This window comes from Podarcis filfolensis (genome assembly GCF_964270895.1).
Source record: "Podarcis filfolensis genome assembly, chromosome: 9".
Classification (NCBI taxonomy): Eukaryota; Metazoa; Chordata; class Lepidosauria; order Squamata; family Lacertidae; genus Podarcis; species Podarcis filfolensis.
Genome location: NC_139610.1, coordinates 41068714 through 41090111, shown reverse-complemented (window position 1 = coordinate 41090111; position 21398 = coordinate 41068714). Strand labels below are relative to the sequence as shown.

General features: G+C 42.9%; 1 protein-coding gene and 1 long non-coding RNA gene across 2 annotated transcripts in view; one reads left to right on the top strand and one right to left on the bottom strand.

The window, feature by feature from the left end:
• Window positions 1–752: 752 nt before the first annotated feature.
• On the bottom strand, window positions 753–19121 carry LOC310770505 (uncharacterized protein). The gene is made up of 5 exons (XM_083631413.1): window positions 18895–19121; window positions 17184–17292; window positions 8056–8095; window positions 2185–2324; window positions 753–1234 (listed from the first exon to the last, which is right to left on the bottom strand). The coding sequence occupies exons 1-5, from the start codon at window positions 19020–19022 to the stop codon at window positions 1211–1213; spliced, it is 441 nt and encodes a 146-aa protein (XP_083487539.1). The 5' UTR covers window positions 19023–19121; the 3' UTR covers window positions 753–1210.
• LOC310770570 overlaps window positions 5845–21398 on the top strand; it is a 188744-nt gene continuing 173190 nt past the window's right edge. The window contains exon 1 of the long non-coding RNA XR_014552281.1: window positions 5845–5960. This is a non-coding gene — a long non-coding RNA (uncharacterized lncRNA). The remainder of the gene's footprint in view (window positions 5961–21398) is intronic.

Genomic DNA, 21398 nt, shown 5'->3' with positions numbered 1-21398 from the left:
TGAGTCCAGTGATGATGACGATTTTTTTCCAGAGCTCTAATTAGTAAAAAACCAAGGCTTTCAAACACCCGTCTTTTGCTGCTCTTTGTCACCCTCTTCTTCATTATTCAGATTTGAAGAAGGAAGGTTGCTGCTACATTGTCACATGGCTTAATTTATTTTCTGAAATTATTGGTTATATTTTCCTGTCAACATTCAGCTGATTTCAGTAAATATTAGGCACCATATTTTTTTTTTAAAAAAAGTTGCAAACAAGCCCAGGTTCTTACAAGTGAAGCCCTAGCAGCAAGAAAGGCATTGGTGCAACACCAATGTACGTGTGCCACAGAATGTGCACGCAAAACTCCTTGGGTGCACAAGTCAAACTTGATGCCTAAGAAAATGGCTCCATATGCACACACAGCCCCAGAAGATTCTAGGTCATGGGAACCCATTGGGTCAACTCCAGTTTGCATATATACATGTTTGTTTAAATTATTTATAACCTGCTCTTCATTATTCACACAATCCCAGAGTGAGGAATACCACTAATATACAATAAAACAATATTTCATTAAAATACTATTTAATCTAAAATCAGACAATAAACCAACAACAGAACTACATCAGCCAAGACAAATGCTTGGAAGAATGGACACATTTCCCCCCTGGTGTCAAAATTCAATTAGTGTTGATATTGATTGCACCTGAGAATGGAGGACATGCCAGAGTCGGGGTGCCACTCTTGAGAATACCCTATCAGTCTTGTATGCTTCCTTCCAGCAACTGGTGCCAAACATATTGCTCTGCTTTCCTTTGGCCCACATCAATGAGCTCTTGTCATCTGGGCAGGCCAGGACCTCCATACACAGTTCCTGGGCTTGCGCCCTGAGGATGTCACTTCAGTGCTGCTAATGCAGAAATAACAATGCAGAAGGCAGCAGTTATGAGTTACCGGTCTCTGCAGCCACAGCAGGCACTGTGATTTCCCAGTGGTTTGACTTCACCCCTGGAGGTGCACTCCATTGTCCTGAGAAAGACAGTTGCCAACATCTCTGGAACTTTCTTGATCTTCATTCTTTTCCCAGTTTAACAAGCCATGCTGCCCCTTAGATAAGTATTACTTTATTAAGGTCATTTATTGCCTTGTATAAAAGAAGCAATGTATTATTGTCATCTTGCGTGCAGCTGGAAAATGGGTATTGATATGGAACAAAACAAAGATCATCTCTCAGAGGGTCTCTGGTAGGAAGATCTAAGGCAAAAAAGCCCATTTAGATGCATAGTAATCTGCATTACAGAACAGAGCTTTGCAAGCAAAAACTTCAGTCAATATTTTAAATTAACCAAATATACAGTAAACAGGGTTAAAGGCAGCAAGCAATTACATTAAAAGCAGGCATAAAAAAGCAGTTGTCACTTTTATTCATCAGCCTGTTTGCCCAGAATCCAAAAGCTAACTGTTTGTGTGAACAAAACCTATTTTGTGATATAAAACATTAGTTCTTGTCATACACTCTTCTGATTATTGATAGTTGTGCTTGGGTGGCATTGATCTGAGTGGATTTCTTGCTGAACACAACATCAGAGCTTTAACACCAGACAGACTTACAATATATTTTTAGCCAATCTCATTCTTGCTTACAGGCAAGAATTTCTTCCTCCCCCTCCAATACGATTGATTAAGAAGGGCATCTGAAATAAGGCCATCACTGACTGGACAGCATGGAGAGCTTCTATGTAGTGCTTTGTAATACAACAGCTCCCTTATGTAGCTGCAAACACTCCACACCGCCCCGTTTCAGTGACGACTTTAGGACGATTCCGGGTCACTTTCAGGTTTGGCGCGATGTGCTTATACACGATCGTGCACATATTGAACATGCATAAACGGGGTGGGCTGGGTGGGCTGCCTGTATACCAAATTAAGTGATCTGCTATAGAATATTAGCAGATATACTATTGGGATTCCTTGTTTCTGAAGACATATGGCTGCCATGTTTTTACTGGAATCTGTGGGACTGAAAGAGATGGACCAAGCCACTGTTTAGCCATTAATGAGCTTCTGCTTCTGCTAAGATCCCAAGGGAGTTTTGCAGGTTTTGCTCCTGTGCTGCCATCTCACTTCATTGTCAAAATGCAATATGTATCTATTAAAGCACAAAGCAAGTATACTATGACAATAAGCTAATAGTGTGGACTTACCCCACTTCCATCACAAGAATGCTGCTGTAGCTCATTCAAATAGGTCGTTCTGCACGTGGTCAACAAAAAACATACCTGTAGGACAGTCTTTCCACCTATGACTTCAGGTAGACTTACTATAAGCTCAGGGACATCGTTAGCTAAAAATGCACATACATTAAAAAATGCATAAGTGAGGGAGAACAGTTTTACATGGAAGATTTACAAGGAAGATTACAATGCCTGTCCAATCACTTCTTTGTCAAAGAATACTCACTATAAGTGCATCTTAAACCCTGGCAAATTTAATTGCTCAAAGATATTGGTTGGCCAACTCACTACAAACAAAAATAATATCACATGCATATTACTTAAATAATATTTTTATAATGGCATTTAGAATTTAAAACCATTAATGACTTGATATTTGTGGTTGTTATTTTAAAAGTTTTATGGATGTATGGAGTGGATGTGGCTTCAAGTAAATATTTAGGTACATTGGTCAAACTGAATATTTAACATTTATGTATACTATCTGTGCAGTTTAGGATTAGACGATTCATGCTTGTTTGCTACTTTGGTTATTGGATATGTAGATGTGATAATGTAAAAAATAAAAAATAAAAACTCAAATGTTGTGATGCTATGCAAATTCTTTGCTTGCCTAGCAGTGTTGGGTGTGATTTTTCAGCCTTCCTTATAACTATTTCCTTTCCCTCAAGTATCCAGTGTATGTCTGTGCTTGTGTGTTCACTTACACTTACAATGCCTGCATTACAGACAACCACAATTGTGTACATCAGCCAGTGTGGTTTTGAGGTTAGAGTATTAAGAGTGTCAGACTAGGATTCAAATCCCCACTCAACTATGAAGCTCACTGGGTGACTTTGTACCAGCCACTGCCTCTCAGCTTAATCTACTTTGCAGGTTTGTTGTGCAGATGAAATGAGGAGGGGGGAAACCATGTACACCACCTTGAGCTCCTTGGAGAAAAGAGTGTGATGTAAATGCCGTCAATCAATCAATCATCAATCAATCAGATAAGTAAGCTCTTGAATACCAAAAATGCTGCAACAAATCAGCCTTTAAGATGCCAAAGCATTCTTGTATTCTTTCATCCACATTCAATTCTCGTGAGTGTGTACTCTGAGACTCTTGGGCTGTAATCATGCGCATACCTATCCTAGATTTAGGCTGCCATCTTATGCACACTCCTGGTACTCAGGGAACAAGTCTGATTGTGTATAGTGGAAATTACTTCTGAGTAAAGATGCTGAGGACTGTAAGTCTTGTAGAACTTGATGGGATTTAACCGCCAGATTCATGTGTATATGACTGGACTGTTGGACTCCCCTTTGCTGGCAGGAAATTAAAAGGCCAGGGAAGGGAATAGGATGGAAATCAAATTATTCTTTATAATACAGGGCTAGGCTTGTCTAGCCTTCTGCAGTTCATATATGCCTCTTGGCATAATCAAATAGTAAAGGTTATGTTACTCTTCTGCTTGGAATCAGCCTGTCAGAGAAGCCCTAACATCACTCATTAGAAGGGACAGTGCATGACCTAGTGCTAAGGTTAATGCTAATAATATGTTCTACTGGAGCCATGACTACAGTATAGTCTCTCATTACTATCTTTGGCTGATTTTTATTTTTATTTTTTTGTCTTTGTCAACATAGGCATTCTAATTGCTAAACAGATTCAGCACACTGAGCTACAGTTCCTGAAACACATTCCATCTGCAGCAGCATGCCACGGGTGTGATCCATCTGGAAATGTTCTTGTGGTCCCGTCAAACATTTTCATTCATTATGCCCAGAGATGTGCCTTTAAGCATCTCTCAAGATAGCTGTTAGTGTGAGAGAGAAAATGGAAAGAAGACGCTTTTCACTGAATGGATGTACATTTAGGTCAATGTAATAAACAGTAATGATAAGCAAACAGTGCAATCCTATGCATGTTTACCCAGAAAACTAATTGCCAAATAAGTTGGTAGCCATAGCCTAAGCCAAGGGTAAAGGTAAAGGTAAAGGGACCCCTGACCATTAGGTCCAGTCGTGACCGACTCGGGTTGCGGCGCTCATCTCGCTTTATTGGCCGAGGGAGCCGGTGTACAGCTTCCAGGTCGTGTGGCCAGCATGACTAAGCTGCTTCTGGTGAACCAGAGCAGCGCATGGAAATGCTGTTTACCTTCCCGCCGGAGTGGTACCTATTTATCTACTTGCACTTTGAGGTGCTTTCAAACTGCTAGGTTGGCAGGAGCAGGGACTGAGCAATGATAGCTCACCCCGTTGCGGGGATTCGAACCGCCAACCTTCTGATCAGCAAGTCCTAGGCTCTGTGGTTTAACCCACAGTGCCACCCGTGTCCCAAGCCAAGGGTAGCCAACTCATATATTGCTGGACTCCATCTCCTATTATTCGTACCCAACATGGTTATGATCAGGTATGGGGGAGTTGGAGTTTGGTGGTATCTAGAGGGTCCCTAGAGGGACGCGGGTGGCGCTGTGGGTAAAACCTCAGCGCCTAGGATTTGCCGATCGCATGGTCGGCGGTTCGAATCCCCGCGGCGGGGTGAGCTCCCGTCGTTCGGTCCCAGCTCCTGCCCACCTAGCAGTTCGAAGGCACCCTTAAGTGCAAGTAGATAAATAGGTACTGCTGTATAGCGGGAAGGTAAACGGCGTTTCCGTGTGCTGCTCTGGTGCCGGTTTGCCAGAGCAGTTTTGTCACGCTGGCCACGTGACCCGGAAGTGTCTGCGGACAGCGCTGGCTCCCGGCCTCGAGAGTGAGATGAGCGCACAACCCTAGAGTCTGTCAAGACTGGCCCGTACGGGCAGGGGTACCTTTACCTTTACCTTAGAGGGTCCCTAAGCTGACTACTCTGAGAAATCTATGAAAACACCCGATAACTTCTTTCTTTCTTTTGCCTCTTTGATTCCATTCCAAAATCTGGGGCAGTTATTGTACTGCAGAAGTAGCCATCAGAATAAGTTGGTAGAAATAAATCACTATGGAAAGGAGGCTATATAAAACCAAAGTAGTGCTGTGGGGGTGGGGGTGGGGGTTAGGTTGTATGCTGAGACCCTTCCGAGTCCTGGATCTAGCAAGTGTTAAAATCTAATCAAGGCTTCTAATTCTTGGAATAGACAGACTTGTCTCCTGGTGAGGTGACAGCCTGGGTGAGGGGCCATTAAGGGGTCTCTAAGAAATGGCAAATTGTTGGAGCCCCCTCCTTTTAACTCCAGTTAGTTAGAAGGACAAAGGCAGAGTTGAGAGCAGAGAGTTGCAGTGATGTCAGCAAGAGGAAAAGCTGCAAGCTGGAGAGAGAGTCAGAACAATGTTTGATTTCTGTTTAAATCCAAGGCTGTGACGATGGGAGAAGCAGAACCTTTTTGGGGTGTTAATGCTGTGACCTCCTCCGTTGTAGGCTTAGGTTGTAAGGTAAAGGTAAAGGGACCCTTGACCATTAGGTCCAGTCGTGACTGACTCTGGGGTTGCGGCGCTCATCTCGCTTTTGTGGGCGAGGGAGCCAGCGTACAGATTCCGGGTCATGTGGCCAGCATGACTAAGCCACTTCTGGCAAACCAGAGCAGCGCACGGAAACACTGTTTACCTTCCCACTGGAGCGGTACCTATTTATCTACTTGCACTTTGACGTGCTTTCGAACTGCTAGCATATAGCATATATTCAACACAAAAAACAGCGACAATTTGTTGTTGACAAAGGACAGCTGGACATATAAAGGGCCTCATTACCTTCAGTAGCTTAGGGCCTCATCAAACCTAAATCCGGCCCTAGTTAGAGAGAGTAAAAACTAACAATGCGACACCTATGAATCTTTCCATAAGGGAGGTGCCAGAGGAACATTGCACAATTACTCACTGTTACCTTTTGGGAATGTTCTTTGGAGAACAAATGGAGTTGCTGGCATGCAAATGCCTCTCAGGTCCCACCACTGTGTCCCTAACACCTCTTGATGTCATATGTACCCAAGGCCAGAGAAAGATCTAATAGGGTCAATGTAGTATAAGTTTGCCTGTCAGTCTCTAGAGAAAGATTGTCAAGCAAGGCCACAAGCGCAGTTTTGGGAGCATACAATGAATGAAATCCATACTGACATGGAAGTCCAGAAAGCTGGCAGAAATGCACTCAAGTGGCCCACAGGCTGTCGACTGACCCATTCATTCATTAACTTTTCCCAAGGAGAGAAGGTTGGGGAGGGGCTGAAAGATCACAGAATCTAAACAGTTTTGCATATTGCAGAAACCTGTAAGAGCACTTGGGTAAATGTTACTTGGTGCATCACAGCCCACAGAACATTGCAGAGCAGGCATTTTCTCCCATTGACTCAGCCAAGAAATATTTTCAAAAGTGCATATCCAGTGTGCATACAAATGCATATATTGGAGATAATAACATACAAAAATGCATTATGGTACGGAAAGAATGCTTTGCAAAAGTATTAGAAAAACTGTGCACTGAGATGCCAGTGGATTTCCATGAGGACTTCTTCAAAAGTTGCAGATTGATGTGGAAATTGGGAAGGACTGGAGACCAGAAAATGAGAAATGAGAAGAAACAGAACTTGATGGATTTGCCTATTCCAAGACAGGAGGATGGCTTTGCAACACAGCCCTATACTGCACCAGCCACTCCTGTTCTCTGACCAATAGATGGATCATCAGGCTACATAGAAGTTCCTAGGCCATATCCAGGATGTTCAAAAGAATAATAAAAAAGAGGGTCAATATCCAATAAGCGATTCATTTTAACACTCCCTTGAGGACATTCATTACCATGTCTTGCCCTTATACGCTCCCAAAGTAAGTTCTGTCTAGAGACTATTCTTGGCTTTACCTTATTTTGGTTAATGCACGTCCAAGGAAGGTCTGTTCCCTTCCCTTAACCTGAGCATGTGCCTTCCACCTGAATAAGCAGAATCTCCTCCCTTATTTTATCAATTATTTGCGACCTTTTCCCATTTGAAAAAAGGTCATTGACGTAGCGGGCAGGTTTCACTTGCTTTGGTGACTGGAGTGAGAAGGAGAAACAAACAAACAGATGAAAAGTCCCATCCGATCCCCGCCCCCACTTTCTACCTTGTTAGAAGTGACATCACTGTACATTAAAGACCTCATATCTCCGTTCATATTAAAATGCCTGTCACTTCTCTTGCTCCAGGGCTGTAAATCTGCCAAAGTGGCCTGTGCTTGGGGAGCTTTCATTATGGAAATAGGAAGATAAGGACTCCACTCCCATGTTACAAGGGGAAAGATGCACAGCTGCAAAGAGGTTGCTTTAAAATTGTATGTTTGCATTTTCTTAACTCTTCTATTATCTGTTAGGGCAATTTTTCAGGAGATATCTCTAAATGTAGAAAACTCTCTGTCTCTGTATGTGTGGTTTTCCTTTTTTTAAAAAACTTTGTTTAAGAGCCGGAGGAATAAAGCATGAATATACAGGGCAGTAAAATGTATTAGTGCATACATTTTTAACTTGCTCATGCAGTAAATCATTAGCCTTTCCCATTGACTTTAGGCCGCCAGCCTCAAAAAGAAATGACATACAATAATTTAACCTGTTTCTCCCACTCTCTTTTCATATTTAAATCACACGTAAAACCAAACCAAACCAAAAAAACCTGTGTGGCCTCTAGGAAATGGCTATAACAATATTCAACCATTATACATGCTATAAAGGAATCTGATAGCAAAATTCCTTCTGAGCAGTAATAAAAATATAAATAATGTATCAGTTTCTGTCTCATGGCATTGTCAGGCTTCTAGTAAAGCTCACCTGCTTTTGTGCTTTCAATAAACTGATTGGGAATGACTTTACAAAAGCAAAATGAAACATAAAAGATTCAAAGCCCTGCCTGAGCTGTTGACTCACCTTTTAGCAATTCAGTTACGTCAGCCTCAGTTCCCGAACTCTAAAATGGGAATAAAAGCGACTGACTTTAACAATAACAACAACAATAATAACCTGCCCCCTTCTGGCTGAGTTTCCCCAGCCACTCTGGGCAGCTTCCAGCAATATATATATATATATAAAATAAGATGTCAGCTAAAAACTTCCCTGAACAGGGCTGCCTTCAAATGTTTTCTAAAAGTTGTGTAATTCTTTTTCTCCCTGACATCTGATGGGAGGGCGTGACTTTCTAAGGTTCGTATGGAAAAAATACTGAAACCCATCTGTACTTAGATTTTTTTTTTTAAGGACAATACATAATCCTAGGTAATAATTAAGGACATGATTCAATCAAATTAATAACTTTTTGTTACACTGACTTTAATGCAATAAGTTCAAGCCTATTGAATTTAATGTAATTTTAAAGTGTCTAATTGTGCAGTCCTTACTCTCCAGTGTTGTAATGTGTGTTAAGGGCACACACTTACATATCTTTTCAGTAATTAACCTGCAACAACAAAAAGTATGGATGGAGGTTCCCACGTCTGCATCATTCTCCCACAGCCTCAAGTCCTCAGATACTATTGAACTACAACTCCCATAATCCCCAGCTAAGGATGGAAGAGAAATTTATTCAGCCTTCATTTTAAAGTCAATTGACCTCATTTGCTGATCCTGGACCTATATGCAGATCGGAATAAAGCTGTCAATCAGATTATGCTCTTTGACTTTCATGATGCACTTTCAGTTCAAGAAATGCATGCAAAAATGCATATTTTATGAGGAATGTTTTATAGATATTTATTTGCAAGTGTACTTCTAAACTGCCTATTCATTGTAAAAAAAAAAGAAGAAAGCATGGTGGTGTGCAATAAAATCATTAAAACACCATAAAATTATCGAACTGTAATGTGCAGAACAAATGACCAGCTCTGAATCAAATTAATTCTTTAGAAATGCTTGGCAAAACAGAAACATTTTCAGCAGGCAGAAAAACATCAGAATCTGGGGAAGGGCATAGCTCAGTGGTAGAGCATTTTCCCTGTATGCAGGAAGTCCCAAGTTTCATCTTCAACATCTAGGACTGAGAGAGACTCCTGCTTAAAACCCTGGAGAGTCACTGCCAATCAGTGTAGACAATACTGAGCTAGATGGACCAATGGCATAACTCAGTATAAAACAGTTTCGTATGTTCCTAGAATTCTGGGTGCTTGCCTAATTTCAGTGGCAACAGTGTTCCAAAGTACGGGTGCCACGCTGCTCTAAAAGCCATAGTTTGTGTAGAAACTAATTGAATATGTGGCAACCATGGAACAGTACAAATATGTGTTCATTGCGGGTGGGGGGGATGCATTGACCAAACTCTGTATTTTGGGAAAGAATATGTATAAAGTGTTGACCACCTTGAGCTGCTTTGGGAGGAAGGGCGGGATAAATAAATACATGTACAGTTTTAAATGTGAATTTTTCGTGCATCTTTTCATTTGTTTAGTCTGCCAAATAATAATAAAAAAACATGGAGGGATAAAACAGACCTATAACTTAAACGAAGACAGGAAAGAGATAGGAAGAGTCCTTTATCCTTATCCTCAGCCGGTATTGGCCGATGGTGAGGGGTGCTGGGGGTCAGTTTACTTGTGTTAAGTGGTTTAGAGTCACTTCTACAAATAAAGTGACTTACTTGCTTGACTGATTGTAATATTGATAACTGAAGTGAATTAGACTAAGAATCTGTGATTTTCACTAGGACACACCATAAGATTCACGTCTGGATAGTAATTTTGTCCAAGAGATTTTGAGCATGATATTACCACATTTGATTTGAATAGCCTAAACATAATTGTAGTAATTGTAGACAAAACTAGCTACATTAAAGAGCAATATAAGTAACAGTAAACATTGCATTTTTCATAAGCCAAGTCTAAACTAAAGCAAAGAATGAAAATAAACATTTTCAAGAAAAGGGGGGAAATGGTATTGACAATGAACTTTTGTTTCAAAAACCTGATTTGTTGCTAGGGTTAGCTCTTCTATATGACAAACTCAATTCTACTTTGATGAAATTAAAAGCAGAAGGGAAAACAATGTGCAGTTTACAAGACAGTCTAAGCTGATGTTTGTGCAGAGAATCAATGCTTTTTGGGTAAAGGCTAATTTAATAATATATTAGATTCAGTAATTGGAAACATGGATGGAGAATAACCATTTCTGGTTATAGGCTGCTTGTTTGACAATGATACAGCTTTAATTCAAGACCTTGAAATTGACACACCCTGAAATTGATCCATATAGTTAAAAATTCATAATAAAACTGGAAAATTATCCAGTGATTTAATCACTCCCCCCCACAAAGGCTAACATGAAATACAGCTTCTCTATATTAGATATGGGCTTGAAACCACACAATTGCCACGATTTGGCAAGAGTGATGAAAAGCAGAAACCAATTTTCATTCCTGACTAGACTATCCCCTGCTAGAAATATCAAACAAGGCTGAGTAAGAACTGTGTATCCAGCACTTTCACATGGCACATCTGTATTGAAGAGACACTGCCAAACAAATAATAAGAACAGACATCTCTGGCAGCATCTGTGGTGGGGACAGAGAAACAAGACTGGAGACTGGACTGAGTCCTTTTCTTGCTTCCCCATTCCCCATATATGTGCTTACAGCTTCAAACAACCTTGTCCCATCCTTCCTCATTGGTGATCCTTGCGTGCGATCCTTTGCCAACATCTTAGGACTGGGACCAGTGTCTTCAACTCCAGCGCACTCTGTAAAAGAGCTAATATAAGTGTCGCTGTAGTTGTTTACATGGGTTGGCCATTTGTAAATTTGGGGTTTGTGAATACTCACACACTATTAGACAACCCAAATGGTGTGGCAAACAGCAGCATATCATGTTAGCTGTGGAGTCTTTGGAGTGCTGGAAGAGGGGTAGCCAACGTAATGTCTTCTAAATGTTGTTGGACTGCAACTCTCACCGTTCCTGAAAATTGGACATGTTGGCTGGGGTTGATGGGAATTGTAGTCCAACAGCATCTGGAGGGCATCACACTGCCCGCCCCCCCCCCCGGTTTTACATACATCTTGATATCACATTGTGGCCAGAGTTGGTCTGTTTCAGAACTTGCCAAAGCCCATGCCTGGCTCTATAAAGTTCACGCCTGCCACCCACTTATTCAGTTTCTTAAGACCTTGCTTGTTTTCAGCAATACTTTTCTAGTCATGGCCAATAATTGTGATTCGTAAGATCAGCTAGTCCTGCTGAAAGTTGTAGGAATTGCTGACAGCATACTAGGACACTAGCCTAAAAGCTCCTCAATAGATTGATAGGTTAGGAAACTGCAGCAAAAACATGTTTGTCAATTATCGCCATATATTAAGTTTACTGAACCAGTCAAATCTCCAGCACATGAGGTTTCTAGCTTAGTTCTCTCTGCCTTCTGCACTGGCAGAACGAGTCCACTTGAGACCCCTGTCTGAGCATACGGACCCTTTCCTATCACTACAGTGATTTTGGCTTGCGGTTAAGGATGCTTTTGTTGTTTGGCTTTGGGTTGTGAATACTGAAGTGCAATCTTTCTCCTAATTCTGAAAATTTGTCATGGACCAGAGACCTATGTTTGTCCGTGGAAGCACTGTGCAATGGTACACAGTGGGGAATGCCTGTATCCACTTATGGAGGGAGATAAGTCTGTCTTGGGTTGGTGTCATCACTGGCTTGAGGCTGGGGTGGTAATTGCTGTCAGATGAAGAAGAGAAGGGGGAGCCCATTGTGGGGAACAGGCTGAGAAGGAGGAAGCAGAAAGCAGAAAGATGTTCTTAGTTGCTGCCCTTCAGTAATGTTATACTTCCCCCAGAGACATGGCCTCCCCAATGAATCCTGGGGAAAGTAGTTTGTTACGGCTGCTGGGAATTGCAAACTCCATTTCTCAGGATTCTTTGAGAGATGCAATGTGCCTTACATATGTGTTTAATGTATGGTGTGGAGGTGACCAGATTCTGAAGTCTTTTACAGTCTACTGTCTTCACAACAGCCCTGTGAAATACTGTAGATCACAGCACAATTTTAGCAGAAAGATAAAAAGATCAGTACCAACACCTTCAGGTCTAACAAATTTATTATGACACAAGCTTATTTGGGACAAAGCCCGCTTCATCAGATTGCATCATTTTTTGGTAATCCATGAAAATTTATGTAATGATACATTTCCTTTTAATGTGCTTTAAAGCTGTGGTGCTTTAAATCCCAAATGTCATTCAATAGACATTTCTATTCATGTCTACTCAACAGCAAGTCCTACTGAGTTCAATGGGGCTTGCTCCCAGGTAAAGGAATGAAGGAACTGCAGCCCTAATTAAATTGATAACTATGGCTAGGGCTTAATAACTGTAAAAACATTATGTTTTTTGTTCTGTTATGCCATCCCAGCCTTTGTAATAGCATGAGCTACAGATAAAACAAATACAACCCTGAAACACATTTTTAATCCTCTGTACAGCTCCCATTGATCTATGAAAAAGGCTTCATTATAAGTAGTTGGGGGTGAGAGGACTTCTTATGTTTCATTGTTTTGTACTTCGGTAAAAGGAGAACAAGAGAAAGACTGTCAAATATCACTTTATGTTTTACAGTTGGCCATAAATTTTTAATTGGGTCTTCTGCACAAGGATTCTGAAATTGTTCCTCTTTTAACGCTCCACAGTAGGTAAATGTTCCATTGTCTGGATTTCCATCATTAAGCTCAATTGACAAAGGCCAATGCAACTCTCCTCATTGTAACTTTGTAACCATTTATGTTTGAGGTGAAGATGTTAATATGGAAATTTTGTGAGCTAGGAATGGCTATGAACTCTATCATTCTGATTTATCCCCTTTCAACTAATGCCCACTCTAAAGGAAACTTCCAATTGTTTTATATCTCAAGGCCAGCACCAGAGCAGATGTATGAAATTTGGAATGTTGGACATAAACTTTTATTACCAAAATTATAAATAATTTCTGCCACTTACAATGTTCACCTTTCAAGTTCATCTTGATTAAAAGACAAGGGCGGCTTCTGTCTGATTCCAATGAATAATAACACTAGGAAAGCTTTGCCATGGTACACTGTAAAGAAATTTACAGAAGCAGTAGTACATAGAATCTACCTGATCTGATCTGAATCTGCCTTGCATCTATATAGGTTAAACACTTAAAAAAGATGCAATGTTCAAGCCAGTTGCTCCAAAATGCATGTAAGGCTATTTGTGACTGAATCATTTCAATGCTGTGGTCATACTTGTGTAGTGAACATAGATCGGCTTTATTTTCACCTCCAGAGTTTTGAACTGTTTAAACACATCCATTAATTATGGATTACGTAAACTCTTTGAAGACTATATCTTTGAGGTCATTTAGATTTTGTCACTCAGGAAATGTAGCATTCTTAGGTTGCCCATTAACAGATGTGATTACATGATCTTCGAGGATATATTAAGATGGAATTCAACCATCTTAGGAGTTTTAATTTTCATCTGCTGTTTCCATCCTACATTTGTTAATAATTAATATCCACTCCTCTTGACTGGTAAGAGAGATAAGGCATACTTGCCTGTTGATCCAATTTTTTCTGAGATACTTCAGATTAATCATTTTAATTCACCTTTGCTGTAGTATTCCAAAGAACAGCAAATGGTCTAGGTCATCCAGTGCTTGCATATACTTCAGTTAAAATTACAGCTATCTACATTTACTTTGCATGTCTCAGACACAGCATCATTTGTGTATTATCTGAATGTTTTGAATGCCTCCTAGCCATTGAGATAAATGTACTTGTACACAACTTTTTGTAAAGTCTGCTACTAGCACATTTTATCTACAATCCTATACACACTATTTTGAAGTTAGCCCATTGACCTGTGCTATAGTTTGTGGGGTGCCTGGACTCCCCTTCTAATTGCCACTTCTAATCCCTGGGTGCCAGACCCTGAATTTGGCTTTGCAAAATACAGCCAAACCAATCCTCCAGTGTTCAGGCCAGCCTGAATGGCCAGGTCGTTAAGCAAACGAAGGCAGGGTGTCGACCCATCAAGGAAGCCGTCAACAAGGCAAAGACTATCTGGATGCAGGCAGGTGGAGCCCAGCCATGGGCTGAGAGATAGGTAGCAGGAGACAAAAGGCAGAGTTGCAGGAGTGAGGGGCAGAACTGGAGTGGGCGAGGATGTAAGCTGAAGGAGAGTTTGTTGCATTTGGCAAGGAGTTTGCGAGCTGGAGAAAGAGGACTCAGAGCAGCATGGGGCTGGCAGTTTTGGATTAAACACTGCAGCCATGAGAGAGACAGAACCTGCTTGGAGTAGAATGCTTTGAACCCCTACATTGTAGGCTCGGATGTATATATGTGTAAATAAACCATATAGCATAAAGACACCACAGTCTCCACTGTGCCTCATTTCCAAAGGAAACATGTAACCCTGGAATCTTGCACGGCTGTGGAGATTGGGGTGGTGTATAACAACCTGCACAGAATGTACTTTGAATTAAATATGCATAGGATTGTGCTGTTAAGTGAACTTCCGCAATCCTCCTTTTCATCAAAGGACTATTAAACAGGTTCATTTCACATGCTTCTTACCCTACAGCTAAACCCTTGGCAATGTAGTGCGAGGGTAGGGAACACGTGGCCCTCTAGGTCTTTCCGAACTACAGCTCCTATCAGTCTTGAGCACTGGTCATGCTGAGCGGGGCTGATGGGTCTTGGGCGTCTAGCAACTCTGAGCTAGTAGATTATGTGAAAGAGAGAGCTGCTACAAGCTAAATAATAGTGGGCTAGCTGGTATGACTCAATTCAAGGCAGCTTCCTATGTTCTTATGCTTACCATGCCTTCCCAAGTTTCAGCATCATAATTTGCCCTCTGAATGATACTGGAGGGATTTGTTCCCTTTGCTGCACACATCATGCAGAAATTCACAGGAAATATACATCTCAAGTAGCAGTAACTGTAGCAGGAAGACGAAGAGCAAATGAGTTGAGCTTCATCATACAGGTGCTAATGGAAGCTTTCCCATTGTTTTTAGTTGTTCAGGCTTTAGATGGAATTGTTGAGAGGAAGTATGCAGAGTGAAGATACAGTTCACAATGTGATATTCCCTTGCCCTTTCCAGTGCTAAACATTCAACCACAGCAGAAAGGATACCTGTTACTTACAAATGTCAACACTAAAAGCACCATCGCAAATATTGCCAAATAGTGGTTTTGAAAAAAAAAATCAGAGCCTTGCTTTCCAAAGGAAAGGCTGAATGAATTTGGATTACAATCCTTCCAATGGAAGTTCAAGGATGCTATGGGGATGAATGTATTGTTACCCTGCCTTTTCTGTGAATGACTCCTGTGGTCAAGGGCAAGCTTTTTATATACTGTATATATCAAAGCACTTATCAAATATAAGCCTGGTGATATCTAACATTCATTTTAAGTGCTACCCACTAGCAAGAAAGTGTATTCTACGTAAGAGAGAACGTGCTGGAGACATATTCATACTGGCCTGGCACTGGCAGGCGAGCTTTGTTAGGACTATGACAGGAAGGCATTAACATCTCCTGCTATCTATTCCACTGTCTTCATGAGAAGTGCAAGCCAAAGGAATTCGTGTAGCTGAAAATATGTTTCATCCACCTTTTCCGAAATAGGCTTTGGAAAAGATTATGGAACCCAAGGAATATTTCTCATGCATTTTTTTTCATGATTTTTTTTTTATTAATGAAACATACAGTACAGAATGTACAATACAAAATATGAGCTGAGCCAAACTGAAACTGTGCAGGAATAATTAAATTACCCCAGCAAAAATAAAACTTGAAGTACTGCCCTGTTCATGGGATAATGGTAGAGCTTTCACAACTGACCTGGGTTACCTTTTAAACCTATGGGAAACCATGAACGTATTTTGCATGCCCTTCTACTTGTACTAACTAGAGCAGGGCTCACAGACATGGCACCTTCTAGTACACAAAAACCAAATATGTCTTCTCTGGCACCCAGAGGGTCCTCTTCTCGGCTGAAATGAGGCTTGAAAGATACATTTTACTATACTGAGTAGAAAAGGTGTGCTTGGCTGCGGTGGTGGTGGTGGAGGTGTGTGTGTGTGTGTGCGGTGCCCACAATTTCTCTGGATGGCTAATTGGCCCATAGGTCCAAAAAGGCCAATCCAGAGGATTGGTGCAGGTTTGAATGGATACCCTTTGGCTAGCAAAGAGTAGATGAGCTGACCCAGCTTATCATAACACCCCTATCTCCCAACATGCCCTAAACAGACATGCCATCCATAATTTTGTACTACATAATCCAACTTATGCAGAAACTTTGCTGAAATTTCCGGGAAATTTGGGGAAGGGTCATAGCTCAGTAGGAGAGCACCTACCTTGCAAGCAGAAAGTCCCAGATTCAATCTCTTAACATCTCTAGGTAGAGCTGGGAATAAAAGGTTAAAGGACCCTTGGACAGTTAAGTTCAGTCAAAGGTGACTATGGGGTTGCAGCACTCAGTTCGCTTCAGGTCGAGGGAGCCAGCATTTGTCCACAGACAGCTTTCCGGGTCATGTGGCCAGCATGACTAAACTGCTTCTGGCACAACAGAACACCATGACAGAAACCAGAGTACACAGAAACGCCGTTTACCTTCCTGCTGCAGCGGTACCTATTTATCTACTCACACTGGTATGCTTTCAAACTGCTAGGTTGGCAGAAGCTGGGACAGAGCAATGGGAGCTCACCCTGTTGCGCAGATTCGAACCGCTGACCTTCCTATCGGCAAGCCCAAGGGGCTCAGTGGCTTAGGCCACAGCGCCACCCGGTCCCCTAGGGCTGGGAATACCGCCAGCCTGGTCAGCTGCTTCCAGTCAGTGTAGAGAATACTGAGCTTGATGGAGTTAGGATCTAACTCAGTATAAAGCAGCATTCTATGTTCCTAAATAAACTGAAGTTGTGCAGAAGTTGTGGTTTTATGCAAGATACCTTCCCAGCTGCTAATGCCTTGTTTTTGAAGACCAATTTTCTTTGAAAACCATTTAAACAATACAAAAACCATTGTCTCTGCTTCCTCTTCTAGCCAGACATAAAACTGCTCACCTCTTTTGAGTGTTTACTCTTGTCTCCCCTTGACATCTGTCCTCTGGAGAGCATAGCTACAGCCATCCCAGCACTCAAAGTGTACTTCCTGCTTTGCTTGGCAGAGGAACTAAACAAAATTAATGGAAATCGCCTACTAAACAAGAAATATTTTCAGTTCATGCATCAAGAGGCAGCAGTTATGTAATGGAGAACAAAGGGTATGCAGATAAGGAGCATTAAGAACTAGTTCCCTGCCCTAACTTCCCTCTATGGGTAGTGTGTTGCTGAGCTGGCTACCTCTCATTTCCCTCACCTGGTCCCTTCCACATAACATTTGCCAAGAACTCATGCTGCCATTTAAATCAAGATTGGCCAGGGAAGTCATATGAGAAAAACACATTTGTGTATTCCTGTAAAATATGCAATATGATGGGTTAGCGGGTGTTCAAAACTGGTTTTGACACTACAGGTATTTTATTTTTCAACCAAGAGCCAAAATCTTAAAATTGGAATGTAAAATATGTCACATGAAACCTTACAGCTTATAGAGTCTAGGCAGCTGTTTGACCACTTCATATCTTCTGGCTTGAAAATCATCAAAATATATTTTTGGCTCCTATATAGGAGTCCTCAATCTATGTTTTTAAAACTTCAACCAGGTTGAAATAAAAAGAAAAGCAGACTATATATTTTTCCAGGAGAGTTGTGTGAATTAGGAACATAGGAAGCTGCCAGACCATTGGTCAATTTAGCTCAGTATTGTCTACACTGACTAGCAGAGGCTCTCCAGGATTTCAGTCAGGGCTCTCTCTCTCTCAGCCTTACCTGGAGATGCCAGGGATTGAACCCGGGACTTTCAATGCTCTACCCACCCATATCTCCATGTGCCTTATGTGAACGTTCTCATTTCTCTAGCTCCAGCACATAATGGGAGCTGACAGTCTCAGGGTCCCATCAAACAAGTGACACACCTGTTGAGAGTTCAAACTAAGCAGTGGGGGGAGGTTCTGACAATTGTTTGAAAAGCAATAGGCAAAGTCACTCCTGAGCATCTTCTGCAACGTTTTTTAAACTGTGCTGTTTTCTATTCCTGGGTCCGCTAAGAGCCACTAGATTCTGCAGCTGAATTGTCCCTCTCTGGACTCCACCTCCAGACCCTAGCCAGTACCAGAATCCATTAATTTCAGGATTCTGCAACTCTAGTTGCAATTCACAAGCTGTACACTCTACTTCCTGAGCAATAGGCTGCAGTCTCAAGTGCACTTAGATGCTCCACTGAATACAGCAGGGCTTATTCTGATGCTGCTTAACACCATATATTTAAAGAAGATTCAAACCACATTTAACCCCTCAAATAATTCTGAGCACTGTAGTTTAAGGGTGCCGGGAACTGCAACTCTTCTTACAATTCTACAGTTCCCAGGGTTTGTGCAGGGTGCACTTTGTATGTGCTTTAAAGTTATGTATATGCAGCCTGAGTAATCATGTGCAAACCTCTATGCACATATTCTGCAAAGGAAATCCTGCCAAACCCAGTGGGGCATTTTTGAGTGACATATTTAGGCACAAGCCGATAACAGGGATTTCTGATCAGCTGACCCTAGCGGCAGGGCTGGCTCAAGACATTTTGTTGCCTGAGGCAAAGAACAAGGCAGCACCTCTATTAGACAGAGGGCCAATTGGATTGGCAGTTGAATCTTATTGATGGTGAATGAGGCCAAAAGCTTACCTAGTCCCTGTAGTGTAGGGGCGGGGTGGTGAGCCAACCCGGGCGCAGGGGGGGCTGTAGGTCGGCATGGTGGCTGCTGGGCATTGGGGGTTGGACTGCTGGGCAGCAGAGGAGATGCAGGGTGGCATGGCAGCTACTAGGTGTCTTCGCCATTGCAGGTGGGTGGAGCCACTGCCCGTCCCTCAAAACGCCAGCTACGTAAGTTTTGGCTGTTTATCCTAATAAAGCTCAACAATTGTGGCAGCTCCCCTAAAAAAACAACAACCTCATTGTTATGTACTGAGTTGAATAGGATCCAAACTGCAGCAGTCTGATTGGTCCTAGAACAATAGGATCCAAAAGGCAGCAGTCTGACTGGTCCTAGAACAATGCAGCAGTATGATTGGTTGGCAGGAACCACCCAATCATGCTCCAGATAGAAGTGAATCCACAACCTGATTGGCTTACAGTAGAATTCCGGAATTAGCCAATCATGTGCAGCCCATTGTGTAAATAATGTATATAAAGCAGATACCTTGAGGGGGACATTCATTCATTCCTCCTCACCACTATGATCTGAATAAAGAGCATGAAATCACTTTGCGACTCTGAGTATATTTCACTCATGTTGTACTCACAGTGGCCAATCATATGCTCATAGGAAGCCCACAAACATGTTTCCCAATACAGTACTTACAATGGGCTAGTGTTGTCCACCAATGAGGTCAGCAGAGGGCACTGGAGAGCCCCCCCATGCCTTGCCAGCACCTGCTCTTGAGGCAGTTGCTCCACTCTGGGGGCAAATTCTATGCAGAGGGGCCAAATTCTGCCTGGAGAAAGCACCAGCGCATCCCACCCACTTGCAACATGTTTTCTGCCAACTCCGAAGCAAAAGGCGTTTTCTTACAGGGGATTCTTCCAAGGATTGCCATTTCAATTATTTCTTTATTAAGGCAGTCGCGTTGGGCAAAAGTTTCCTGCACTGCAGGGGGTTGGACTAGATGACCCTCGTGACCCCTTTCCAACTTTACAGTTTTATGATTATAATACTTGAGACCGGCAGGAAGAACGTCCTGATTTGAAAACAAAGGCACAGCTCGCTTCTTTTCGCTGCACGCGCGTATTTATTTCACTACAACAAAAGCTTACGAACTCCTCCCTCGCGGCTTCTCCTGCCTATACCGTTAGCAGGGCGGGACTCTCTCAAAGGGAGCCCTACAGCCCGATCCCCTGCGCGCGTCGCCTTTCCTCGGAAAAAAACCCGATTTAAGTCCAACGGGACTCCTTCTCTCTAGCATTAAGGAAAGAACTCCGCCCTGATTTTGAAAAGGCGGAGGAAGCGAAGACTTTTGGCCGGGTCGGGGCACCGTAGCTGCGACGCGAAGCTGAAGCGCGCTGATTGGCGGAGCTAGCAGCCCATCATCTTTCTTTTACGTTCGGGAAAAACCGCCCGAGCTAGTTAAGTAACGCGAAGAAGCGCGGGTGAGTGACTGAGGGCGGGCAAGCGTGGAACTCCAGGGCAGCGGCGGCGCGAGGGGTGGCGGTTGGGGGGGGGGGGGAGAGGCCGCGCGCGCTGCTGTGGCGGAACATTCTAGGCCGCGGCCTCCCTCAGGGCCTGCGCGGCGGGGCCGCTCCCTTCGCAAGCCGCGGCTGTCAAGGGTGTCGCTTTCTCCCTCAGCGCCTCCCAGCCGCCCTGTTAACGAGGGGCCCCTGGACGCTGGTTTCCTAGACCCTGTCGGCTTGGGAGTCAAGTGACACCCCCCAAAAAATGCAGGGGACTGCGGCCCTGACCGTCGCATTGTGTGGGCTTCGGCTCCTCAGCCCTTCCGTTTGCTGGGTGCCTGCGGTGCACTGCCGAGCAGCCTCCCTGGCTTCGGCGTGCGCCCCTTAACGGTACACGACCCCACAGAAGGACTGGCAGTGGAGAGGGTTCAAATTCGCGCAAACGCTCTGCATTCCACCTTCTCCCTCCCCGCGTTCACGTTATCCTCACAATAAACCTGCGAGGCAGGTGGGGCTGGCCCGGTGTTACCCGGCGGTTCTTTAATAGTTGGGCAGTAATTTGAACCTGACCCACCCACACCCACCCCACTTCCTATACGTCCCTTTAATCACTACTGTACAGCACACGCGAACATACCTACTGTCACAGTGGCCTTTACAGGAACACACGCGGGTAATAAAATAACTGCCAAGCGCAAACTTCTTACATCTGTGTAGATGAAAGCGACATTTATTTTTTCAATCCTGCCCTTCACAAGGATTGCATATGCCAAATAACCCAAATGGAGATAGGTCAAGGAGCCTAGGTCTCTGTTAGGTGCTTTCCGGAAATGTTTCCTGGGAAGCTTCCTCTGGTGCTGTTCTATGTATGCATCCACAAGATACCTTGATTTTATTAAATTTATTACCCACCCTTCACCAGCAGGACTCCAGGAGGAGTCCCAGAAAATAGTTCTGGGAGTGCTAAATGTTAAGTTGCAAGGCCTCTTGACTCATTTTCTGTAAGCAGCTCTTCCAGTCTC